The sequence below is a fragment of the Oreochromis aureus genome, linkage group 7 (assembly GCF_013358895.1).
Source record: "Oreochromis aureus strain Israel breed Guangdong linkage group 7, ZZ_aureus, whole genome shotgun sequence".
NCBI classification, from domain to species: domain Eukaryota; kingdom Metazoa; phylum Chordata; class Actinopteri; order Cichliformes; family Cichlidae; genus Oreochromis; species Oreochromis aureus.
The window spans coordinates 12,218,596-12,230,448 of NC_052948.1; the positions used below are offsets into that span (position 1 = coordinate 12,218,596).

The following is an 11,853-nucleotide window of genomic DNA, read 5'->3' on the forward strand; positions in this document are numbered from 1 at the left end:
CCACTTGTTATGTAGCTGTTATGAAAGCGGTTTAACTTTTAGCAGGCAGTAAGGTCTCGCTTGCAGGAAAGTTCGCCGGGGTTTTTTCAACCGGACTTTAACAGAAACAGATTCATAAACAGTAACAGGGTCAGCAGGGACAATGCGGACCTCCTCGGCTGCACGCTCATTTGTTTCCCAGTATGCTAAAACTACTGCGTTGGTCACAGTAGCAGGTATGAAGTGACCCGACGCAGGTTCTTTTTCACAATAGCAGGTGTTGTGTGTTAAAAGAAAAACAAAGTAACTCGTATAATTGCTAATCACTGATTTACATTAATGGTCTGATCATACTCGTAGACTGTAAACAGCACACAGATGGCTGTATTAGCTCATGCTCTTTTACAGACTGTGACGTTTACTTGACGTTGCATAAACACGTAGGTCTTTTGCGCACGGACCCACGTGCTCGTTAAAATGACAAGTGCCTTTGAATTTGCATCACGTTTATAAGAATATAGTTAAAGTGAATTTCTTAAGCTACAACTTATTAACATCTAAACTAAATATTCACTAACACACTGTTGTAGGTGTGCCTGGCGCTTTACAGAGCAGTTTGAATGAGCCTTCACATGTTTGATGTGCCTATATTTTTTATATTTTGTTTTTTAGTGCGGTAGGTAGTTTTTTAGTGCGGTAGGTAGGTAGTTTGCAAGCTTGTTTTATTTATTACAAAAAAACAGTAGGGAACCTGATATTTTCACGGTCACCTTTGATGCCAATAAGTTTCCTTCTATAATACGCATCTATAATCGCATCTCCTAATCTATAATACGCATATCAGTATTTAATGTTTTATAATACCAGATTTTTTCATTTTAACTCTAGCTGCTTCAAAGATCACGACTGAAGATCTCCTCCAGTAAACTTTAGGTCCAACCAGAGTTATCATAGCTTTATAGTTACTAATTTGTTAGTATTTTTTATTTCGTTTCGACTTTTGTTTTTAATTCTGTTTAATTTCAGTTCGTTTCCAGTAGGTTTGCTCATTTCAGTTTAGTTTTACCCCCTCAGCTGTAAAAGGCTGATGGGGGATTGTCATCACCCTGCCAGGCGCCTAAGTTTGTAAATGCTTCAAATTAATAACATAGGTGCATCTACTAAATACCTCAGATGAGTTTAAATCTCAGTGAACTCAACCTAAAGGTCAGCGGTCTAGTTTTCTGAAAATGTTATTAATTTGAGAAGGAAGTCGCCTAGGATTCTCGAATTGATGCCATAGGTGTGTCTACAGGTTTGCCGGTATTTTTATTGTTTGAAAGTGTTGATTTTTGAGTTTTTATTCGTTTTATTAGTTTCATTTTATGAAGGACATATCTTGAAGACAAGATTTAGACAATTCAGCTCATTTATTACTATTAAAAAGCATCACTTCTTGAAGACAGTGGACTCACAATCTTATAAACATCATCAAGCAAGCCTAGTGATAACACATGAGGATATTTCCTCTGTTTTTGCAGTTTGGTTAGTTTAGTTAGTTTAGTTTTCCATGTTCACAAAATTGTTTCAGCATTTTTTTTCAAAAGCTTGTTTTTATTATTATTATTATTTAACTAAAATGTTTTCCCACATTGTGTTTTAGTTTTCCGTTTAGTTTTGGGGCCCCTGTCATAATACCTAACATCACAGATACACTGCCAAAAACCAATCAAGACAGAAAACAAGAACAAGAAGAAAATAAATGATTTAAAAAAGAAAAAACGAACGGTGAAACAAATAATGGTAAATTTATACCAATGACAAGAACTTTAGGCCCGCTCTATCTGTGTTAATGAGACCTGAGTAAAAGTGCCATCCTGTGCCATCAGTGGGAAGAAAGTTTGCCAGCCCTTTTCAGTTACCACAGTGTCTGTACTAATTAGTCAAAGACGTGGGAAATTATTAGCACGGAAACCCACTTAGTTTTTTTAGTAAGTGGGTTCATTGTGTGGTTAGACATAAAATCTATCTTTTTTTCTGTGTTGCTAGTTTACTGAGTTTGTATTTGTCTCTCATTCTGACTTAAATAAAGATCAGACCACATTTTTTGAGTATTTCAGAATTTGGAATCCTGGTGACTCAAAGAGGCTCACAATGATTTTAACATGCTTTTTTACCCAATCACCATCCCCAAACCCAAACTTATTCAATTTGTAGTTATGTAAAATAGAGAAACAATGTTTTTTTTTTAAAAAAAAAGAAGATATTTATGCACATTTGGACAAAGAAAAAAACAGTTTTAATTATTTCTCAGATGATTTTAAGACGCTGTAAAGCTTTTTCTGTTAAACTCATTTGAGTGTATTATCTTCAGGGTGTGGAAGAAGGTGTCAGAAATTTACATTTGAGAAAATCTTGGTCCTAAAACATCTGTTGAATCTGTGCAGTTGTGTTTTGTTTTGTTTTGTTTTGTTTTTTTTGTTTTTTTGTTTTTCTAGAAGGTGAAGATGGCTCTGATCAGTGGAGATTTAGAGCTGTCACTGTGTGGACATTTTTACAGGAGTGGGACTTTTTGGTTTGAAGAAGTGGATAGCAGGTGGTGTGTGTCACAGCAAAGCCCGCTTAGATGGAAAGACAGTCCTGATCACTGGAGCCAACACTGGGATTGGCAAAGAAACTGCTGTTGACATGGCTAGAAGAGGTTGGTGATTTGCCTGGATTAATATATCCGATTTTATAATCTAATATCTGTTCAGGCGTAATGATTTTGCTCCCGCATTGCAGGCGCGAGGGTTATTCTGGCTTGTAGGGACATGGAAAAAGCTAATAAAGCTGCAGAAGAAGTGAAAAAGAGAAGTGGAAATGACAGCGTGATTGTCAGAAAGTTGGATTTGGCATCTCTACAGTCAATACGCCAACTTGCCAAAGATGTCCTAGCAAGTGAGGAGCGCCTGGATGTTCTCATCAATAATGCAGGTGGATGTATAAATCACATCAGACCCACTATGGTGTGATGTAGCATATTATGCCAGCTTTGTGACTGTGCATTCGTGTTTAACAGGCGGTAAATACATTTCCTTTGATATTCCTACCTTTAGGCATAATGAGCTGTCCAAAATGGAAGACTGAAGATGGCTTTGAAATGCAATTTGGTGTGAACCACCTGGGCCACTTCCTTTTAACGAACTGTCTGTTGGATCTCCTGAAGAAGTCATCGCCGAGCCGCATTGTGAATGTCTCCAGCTTAGCGCATGAGAGAGGTGCAGTTTTTCCTCTTTTTTTCCAGTTCATATAAAGAGAATTAGATCTCTCAGGAATGTCATCCTTTTATATTCATTTAATGTTAAATACCATATCTGTGAATAAGGATGAAGTGCTTGCTCTCAACAGGTCAAATCTATTTTGATGACATAAATCAGGACAAAGATTACCAGCCTTGGAGAAGCTATGCTCAAAGTAAACTAGCTAATGTCCTCTTTACAAGAGAGCTGGCCAACAGGCTGCAAGGTGCTGCATTTATTTTATATCTATATTTCTATGTGTCGTTACACATTGAATGGGATTTCATGTCCTTGTAATGACTTGTGTCCTGCATCTTGTCATTTTGCAGGTACTGGTGTAACAGCATATAGCCTCCACCCTGGTGTAATCCACACCGAGCTTGGCCGACACTTCTGGCCCACAGTGCCCCTGTGGAAGAGGGTTTTCTATATGCCCTTAGTGTTTTTCGTCAAGAATCCGACAGAAGGAGCTCAGACCACCATCTACTGCGCTGTGGAGGAAAGCCTGCAAAATGAGAGTGGACTCTATTACAGGTCAGTCTGTGTAATTCAACAGATGGGCTCTTTATTGATAGACAGCCAAAAGGGATATTGCTCGGCTCGGCCATGTGGGGGAAATGGATCATATTGAGAACAACACTAACATACTCTACTGAGACTGGTATTGTGAATGTGTAATGAAGCATATTAGTAATGAAACAGCTGGACTCTTCTTTCTCAGTGCAGTCTAATGCAATATCTTCCCTCAGTGGATGTGCAGACACAGGAAATGAATACCAGTGATACCAGTTCTTTATTTTCTTCAAATTTATACTCTGAATACGTCATTGAATGGGAGTCATTGGATTCATTTTGATGATAGGGAACGTGAGTTAGGGATTGCTTTTGTACTTTAAAAAACTACAAGTACCTGATAGTAAAAGCAGAAATTTTCTAATAACACTGATGAAGAAACTACTCAGTGCCAGTCAGTCATGTCTAGTAGGATTCTCCAACCTCTCAATGGGCCTTTTAAAGGTGACAACAGTGAGCACAGTTGATCTGCGTACAGTAAAATAAATGTTCTTGTGATTTGTTGAATATAATTAAGTCCAGTTAACACAACTGTTTAAAAACCTAATGTGTTAACATGCTGTGGATTTTTCCACAGCATGATAATTCCTCTATGCATGAAAAATGTTGTCCAAGTCCAGTAAATGATGTCAGCGTGAACACTGATTCAAATCCAGTGAATTAGACGGACACATCTAAAACATAACGAGCAGACACATTAACGTTCATTTGGGGTCGTGTACTTAACCTTTTCGTGAATGTTAAATAATTATTCACTCTCATTTTAACTCTGGTCTTACTCCTGGGGGACAATTCTGTGTTTTTAGCTGCTGAGTCCTAAATTCTGACCACCATCTAATCTGGTCTATTAACTGTCATCTGTTTGTTTCTGGGCTTGTAGAGCAGTGTAGAGCAGGCTCATCGAGGCTTTTATGCAGGAAATAGCTGTGTGCTACAGGTGAAAGCTTAGCTGATGAGACCAGAACTGTGGGTTGGAAAATCAGAGCAATTATCTAAAGAGACTTAAAGGCCTTGTAGAGGTGAGGGGTGTTTGGTGAGTGACTCATTTGCAACTACAAGCGACCCCTTTTACATTGTGAGCATACTACAGTAGCGATTTAGCACTAATATAAAAATGTGGATTAGCACAATTTTAAAACGAGATTTTGATACAAGGAATCTTTTTGAGACAAGAAGTCAAGATCGTATGATAAATAAAGGAATCATCATGTCAGCAGGGTCGCTGCTTCAGTGTGCATGCCCAGAAAAAAACGTGCCTAGACAAAATCACAGTCAATATAAACGCCACAAACCAGCTGCAATACAGTGACAGCTTTCCACCTTTTGCAGATTTCCAGTATTTCCTTTCATTACTGCTGACATTACCTTATCAGGCATTCCAGCCATTTACCAGTGAATGACTGACATTTAAGTGGTGCTGCATGTGTTCAAGATTTTAAAAATGGCAAGAACTGATTGCATGCACACACACACACATATATATATATATATATATATATGCCGGCAGCACATTTTAAAGTATCTGAGGCCTGATGAGGATCACTTTCCATTAACTCTTCACATCACAATGACCATTGACTATTTATTCATTGTATTTATTGTGTACCTAACACACTGTGTAACAAACACTGTTTAGCATTTATCTACTAAAGAGCCATGCTCACATCTAGAACTGTTTTGCTAAAATAAGCAAGGTGTCATGTTTCGGCTGTGTGCAGGCAGAAGGACCCAAACGCAAAACTCACCGAGACAAAAGTGAACTCAAAACACTGCTTTATTGCAGGCTAGCACAAAAAATATAACAAAACTAAACTGGGACATGGATCACTAACACACAGGAAAACACAGCCATGAGGGAGACTACAACACTGACAAAGAGAAAACACAGGGCTTAAATACACAGAGGGATAACGAGGGAATTAGACACAGAAGGAGAGCACAGCTGGGAGTAATCAGGCTGGACGAGACAAGGGAAGCAAAACTAGAATCACTCACATGAGACACGGACCTTCAAAGTAAAACAGGAAACACTGACTGAACTCTAGACATGCAACTTAACAGCAACCGAGGAGACAGAACATAGGGACCTGAAACATGGGACAGAAAGGCACAGTAGACACAACATGGACATAACGCCACAGGGAAAGAGTAAAACAAAACAGAACCTCTTAGAAAATAAAATAGGAAACATAATGAAACGCAGACATGACTACATGAACTTGACAACAAAACAGACATGAAACACATGAAGGGCAAGGGAGAATAAACAGGGGTTGGAAGACACAAGGGGAATCTAATAACGAAGAACTATAACAACCTAGGCATGATGAAAAATGAACTGAAAACCTAGAGGGCTTAAACATAAACATGAACATAACCTAAAACTCCAAGACGCTGGGTGAAAAGACCCAGGATCGTGACACAAGGCCTTCCCTAAAAATAGATTGTCTTGATGTTTCTCCACAGTCTGTGTATTTATTAATTCTCCATCTGAAGTGAGCAAGTATGTAATCTGTTTGTTTGTTTGTCTGTCTGTTTGTTAGCAGTCTAACATCCACAGTTTTCAAGATATCATTTTCAAATTTAGTGTGATACCAATAACAGCTTGACCTGATTTAATTTTGGTGAAAATCAAGTCAAGGTCGTACCAAATGCGAAAGTCAGTAAAAACCCCCAATTTTTTATGGATTGCCTTCAAACAATATACAAGGTCTTGTTGGGCATGAGTACCTGGGTTGGCTAAGCATTTGACCTTGACCTTTATTGTTGAGGCTCAAAATTGACCTTGGAAAAAAAATGCAAATATAATAAGTATTAGGTGCCATATGAACGGGAACATGAAGAGTGCTCTACATCACACCTCTTATTTTTTTTTCCCTATGACACCCTACGATGTCAGAATGAACCCATAACAGGCTGAGATCAACATGTTGTAATAAAATAATAGTAATGATAATAAAACATCAAAGGTTTAGTATAGCCTTTGCCCTTTAAAGGAAGTCATGTTTTCTGAGTGTTCTTGTTTGAAATTAGAACATTTTAAGATTTTCCTTAATAGTTTTTTTTTTTAGCAATTACAAAGCATATGCTTTAATCTTAATTTAAACTGCTGATACTAGAACCTGACTGATATTGGACTTTTCAGACCGATACCCATATTTGGAATGTTGCTTTGTTGTCACCACAAAGCATGAGTTACTCATTTACACTCCGATTGATGCCAACAGGGAAGTTGCGGGTGGCCATCTGGTGGAATATCTGTGTAACATCAACATTTATAACATAATTGGAGGTTTTAGTTGTTACCCATACCGATATATCGCCACATAACAAATATCGGTTTGGCTCTACTTGATGTTATTTTTGTATATAAAGAGAAAACTGACTCTTTTGGTCTTTGTATGAAATTATATTGGTAATGACATAACTAATAAATATCTAAATTCCTATAATTATCTTTAAGAAAACAGTATAAAATATTAAGACATTGTTGCTTTGTAAATTATCCTCTGATTGCATATCTTGACTGTTTTATCTGACTGATTAACTTGTTCTTGTGACTTAATCAACTCAGTATGAACAGATCAAGTTGTGTGTTTAACACTAAAATCTGCACTGATTACAGCGACTGCGCCCCTAAAACAGCAGCCCCTCAGGGTCTGGATGATGAAGCTGCCAAGAAGCTGTGGGAGCTGAGTGCCTCTATGGTTGGTCTGATGTAGTCACAGCGACGATGATGATGATTTTGATGATGATTGTCATCATCGTGGTGCCACTGGACTGCCAAGTGGCCTGAGGAAAGAACTGGTACTCTTTCTAGTGAACATCTGCGTGGCTAGTAGCAGCTGAGCTCCTAATTAAGGATAACAAATGAACAAAAGACAGAAATTCACAAGTGATAGACATTTATTTAGAATATACAACAAACTACTTGGAAAAATACTATGAATTAAATTAAGTTTTTTCTTAAACAGAAGCAATGCTTCACAGGTCAGTTACATGGAAGCTGTATGATCTTTAGCATTGATTGCCATTAGCTTGAAATGACATTTTAATTGATGGATTTCACCAATATCTGTGTGGACTAAGGGTTAAAATGTCATTTATTGTTGCTTGGGTTTATCATATAAGAATTATATATGAATGTGCTTTAGCTTTTTGTAACACTGCTAATACTGGTATTCAGTTTCTTTCTCTTGGGCATTAAAGTGCTGTTATACATAGCCCATTGTTATACCTGTCTTTTAAGGCATACCGTTTATCCACATCCTATGTATTCATCACGAGTCTTCATTTTGATCCTTGTGAGACCAGCAGTGCTGAGACAAAACTCATGTTGGTTACATCACCATGAATTAAAAATTTCTTTATACAAAATTTGTATCTGCTCATCACTTTTTTCGGTTTCTTTTTAAAGGCACTTTGTACAGAATTGCTACAAACAGTCCAATTTCATCTTACCCAAAGCTACATCTCAGACAAGTGCATCACATTTTTTTTTCTTTTTCTGTTTTTTTTTGTGAGACAGAATGTCCATTATGGTGCTAATTACATATGCACAAAGTGCACCCTATCTGCCACCAGCTACAAATGTACCCTGTGTGTTCCTTTAATGTTACATGATCAGCTAGTTCAGAGGAAAAGTACCATATCTTGGCATTTACATTCAAAACTGTAAAACATATACAGCAGATGTTGTGAAGTCAAAAGATAGTTATCCTTAAGGTTGAGTGTGACACGGGGAGGAAATCTACCTATATTGCTCAGTTTTAATGTATCTATATATCCTATCTATATTTTTTAATTACACATAATTCAACAACTAGATGGCTGTGAGTCTACACAAATGACACAAATGACTCGTGTAGACTATGGATGTACTTCCTCACAATCTATGGTGTTAACATCTCTACTTCCACAATATTTGCTGCATAAACTTCATAACTAACTAATGCTCTTCAAAATCAGAAAGCTGTTTCATCTGTTCCACTTGCATAGAGTGCCTTCTCACAAGTTTCTTCTTCAACTTGAGGCCACCTCTCTTTGGTGTGTTTGGTGCTACTGGAGCTATAGATCTAATACCTGTGGCCAGAGGTGAGGAGGGCTTGTTACTAGCCCCGATATCGGGAATGGGAGGGTTTGGGTTTATGTTAAGAGGGGGGAGGTGGCCTGGCCTGGTGTGGGAGATGTGATCCAGCAGAAGTGTGCCTGAGCCTCTTCTCTCCAGGAGGCCAGGTGCACGCCTGCGTGCTGTGCTGGGAGAGGATGTGCTGGCATTGCTGTCTAGAGATTCTCTGGAGCTGGTTAACATCACAAGTGGAGAGGTGTTTAGTTTTCTGCGCTCCACCGGGACCTTAGGAGAATCTAACATGGCAGAGTCTGAATAGAGCTGTGAGTCTGAGTCATAGTGATCATTCCCCAGGTGTCTCCTATGCATTGTGTCTCTCAGACTGGCTAGTCCACTGCTGCAGCTGCTGCTCTCCTGCTCTGTAGGCACCGTGCTGCGCCGTGCCAGTGGCTGGTGTTGGCCTAGCGTTCTCTCATATGATGGTTTAGATGTTGGAGGAACTGATAATGAGGTGGTCATTTTGCAGGGCTGTTCTCCCACTAGTGGGAATAAGCTGTCCTTCCCGTCTACACTGTTCTGTCGAGATAAAGCCGACCTCTTACTCAGAGAGAGTCCGTTTACCCCTGCAACAACATCCTCATCAGAACTAGCTTTCTTACTCTCATCATGGGCGGCGGTGGCGGCAGCGGCAGCCAGAACAGAGGGTGCAATCAACCCCCAAGGCTCTGATTGCAGCCGCTTCAGTTGAGGCAAACGTGCACGTTTGGGGTTTGCAGGCCGCCGCGTCGGCGATGTGGGCCCATTGGCAAGCTTCGAAGCTGAGCTGGAGGTTTTTAGCTTTGTCTGGAAACTGAAGACTGTGTTTTGTTGCTCTTGCTCAGGTGAGGGCGATGCTGTGACGTTAATATCAGAGGGAGAGGTGCAGTACGCCGGGGAAGATCTCTCAACCAGCTCTGGTGATGGAGGGACATTTAGATACTGTTTGGTAGTCTTAGTGCCAGATGGTGACTTGTCTGTGGTGATTATGATCACCTCCTTGCCTTTAGCTTTGCATGCATCCAAGAGCAGTTTAAGTGTCTCCTTGTCATCTGCGTTTATGGCGTAGACCAGCGCTGAGGCCCCGCTCCTGTCTTCCAGGCTGGGATCAGCACCATTGCTCAGTAGGTGATCCACCACTTCGTGTCCAGCCTTGTGAATGCAGGCGTGCATTAACGCTGTCCTACCTCCTTTGTCCTGTATGTTAGGGTCCGCTTGGTTGTCCAGCAGATATTTTACGAGCTTTGCCTTACTTACACTCTGCTGGTCAGTGTGTGTGGACATGCAGGCCACCATGAGAGGTGTCTCCCCACGTTCATTGCTCTCGTTGATGTAGGCACCTCCTTCCAACAAGAGCCTGGTGAGTCTCAAGCGTCTGAGCCACACTGCCTTCAGGAGTGAGTTTCCATCTGTCCGCAGTTCCAGAATATCTGCCATTTCCCAGCCAGTCACAGATCTTCTCAGTACTGAACTCACAGCTTGCAGCCCTTTGAACAAATTTGTGGAATTAGTTCAGCTTACATAGTAAAATGAGTGATTAATACCCACTTTGTTTGTCTGCTTTTCTATTTGTTATCACTGCCAGCAGGTGGCAGTCTGTTACAACCTAAAACAAAATAAAAATAAAACTTACTCTGACAGATCAGTGAAATATAGTGCATATATTGTTTGTTTAATTATTGAAATGGAATCAGTGTTGTACAAAAAACTGTCAGTTTTCCTAAAATGCTGATGCCCTTCCTCAAAAATCAAGTATATCCACGCAGAAGTCAGCGTGGTAACACACCTGTTAGAGTCATAAACACTACTGATAGATGTGTCATGATGTCATAATCAAAGTATATTTTTTTCTAAATCTCTATCTAGACAGCAGTGCCCCTCGCCCCCCACCCAACATTCTGATACTGACACAAAAGCCTCCGGTACCCACTACAAGTAAGCATAAACATAATTTTTTCTCCTTTCTGGGATGAATATGCGAGAGGCTGCGCGTAAATGCGATGTTTGTTATCTAAATTTCAAATAGTGATCCAAACATCTGTTCAAGCCATTTAACTGGCGACATTAAATAACGTCACACTGAGCTCAAAGAGTCGCTGTCCGCGGTTCTCATTTTGGGTAACTTGGCTAGAAAGACGCGCTCCATTACAGATTGCAGTGTTCGTCGTCTTATTCTGCTTCAAATCCCAAACTGAAACATTTTATCTGCAGTTTGAATATTAATTTGCCAACATTAGACATACATTTGATTTCACATGCAACGCAAGCGGTCGATCTAATTTAACAGCCCCCGCTTTCATCGATACAAGATAGCGAGGTAAAGTTGAATTAATTAACCTTCACGTGTAATATTGTTTGTGCGACAGTTGTTTCCTTACCTGGTCAGAGAGGAGATTTTCCATGTTCAAAGTAACCAGTGCTCTGCCATCTGCGAGGGCGAAATTAAAGATTCAAAACAGAAAGTTTGTTGAAGTTCTCCACAATAATCCTATTTTCTTTTTTGTTTTGTTTTGTTTTGCAGCCGTGACTGTTCCCATCAATGCGTCTTGGTTTAGGTTACAGTGTGCCGTGCCTCTCTGGCACCATAACGCATGAGCTGTGTGGCTTTTGTTATGGAGGCACACCACATCAGTCCAATGGGGAGTATTCCTTTCACTGCGCACTCAAGGATCACAACCTGGAGATGCTGCGGGTTATAAATAACTTACTTTCTTGCTTGTTGAATGAAACGTGTATTCTCTTGACGTCAGAGTCGACCAAAATAAATTGCGTCTGATGAAAAACCTCTGTCTTGATCTTTATATCTGCAGGACACAAACAAAACGAGTGCTGCCTCCTAAAGACATGCAAATGATCTGCGCGCGCGTGTTATTTTAATTATGTCAAAAGAGCAGTTTGAAAATGAAAGCGGTGGGCACAGTTTGGCCTACACGTGAT

General features: G+C 39.8%; 2 protein-coding genes across 3 annotated transcripts; one reads left to right on the plus strand and one right to left on the minus strand.

Annotated features, from left to right (window-relative positions):
• On the plus strand, positions 1 to 8,183 carry LOC116326232 (retinol dehydrogenase 11-like). Of its 2 annotated transcripts, XM_031747424.2 has the most exons (7): positions 1 to 215; positions 2,519 to 2,659; positions 2,743 to 2,934; positions 3,057 to 3,218; positions 3,349 to 3,465; positions 3,569 to 3,773; positions 7,438 to 8,183. In XM_031747424.2, exons 1-7 carry the CDS (start codon positions 143 to 145, stop codon positions 7,532 to 7,534), a joined length of 987 nt encoding a protein of 328 aa, XP_031603284.1. In that variant the 5' UTR covers positions 1 to 142; the 3' UTR covers positions 7,535 to 8,183. The 2 variants fall into 2 exon arrangements, with proteins under 2 accessions (XP_031603284.1, XP_031603285.1); XM_031747425.2 differs by lacking the exon at positions 3,349 to 3,465.
• A 577-nt stretch (positions 8,184 to 8,760) lies between these two features.
• ankrd34c (ankyrin repeat domain 34C) lies at positions 8,761 to 11,603 on the minus strand. Its single transcript, XM_031747452.2, has 2 exons — positions 11,295 to 11,603; positions 8,761 to 10,403 (listed from the first exon to the last, which is right to left on the minus strand). Exon 2 carries the CDS (start codon positions 10,351 to 10,353, stop codon positions 8,761 to 8,763), a length of 1,593 nt encoding a protein of 530 aa, XP_031603312.1. The 5' UTR covers positions 10,354 to 10,403; positions 11,295 to 11,603.
• Positions 11,604 to 11,853: the final 250 nt, after the last annotated feature.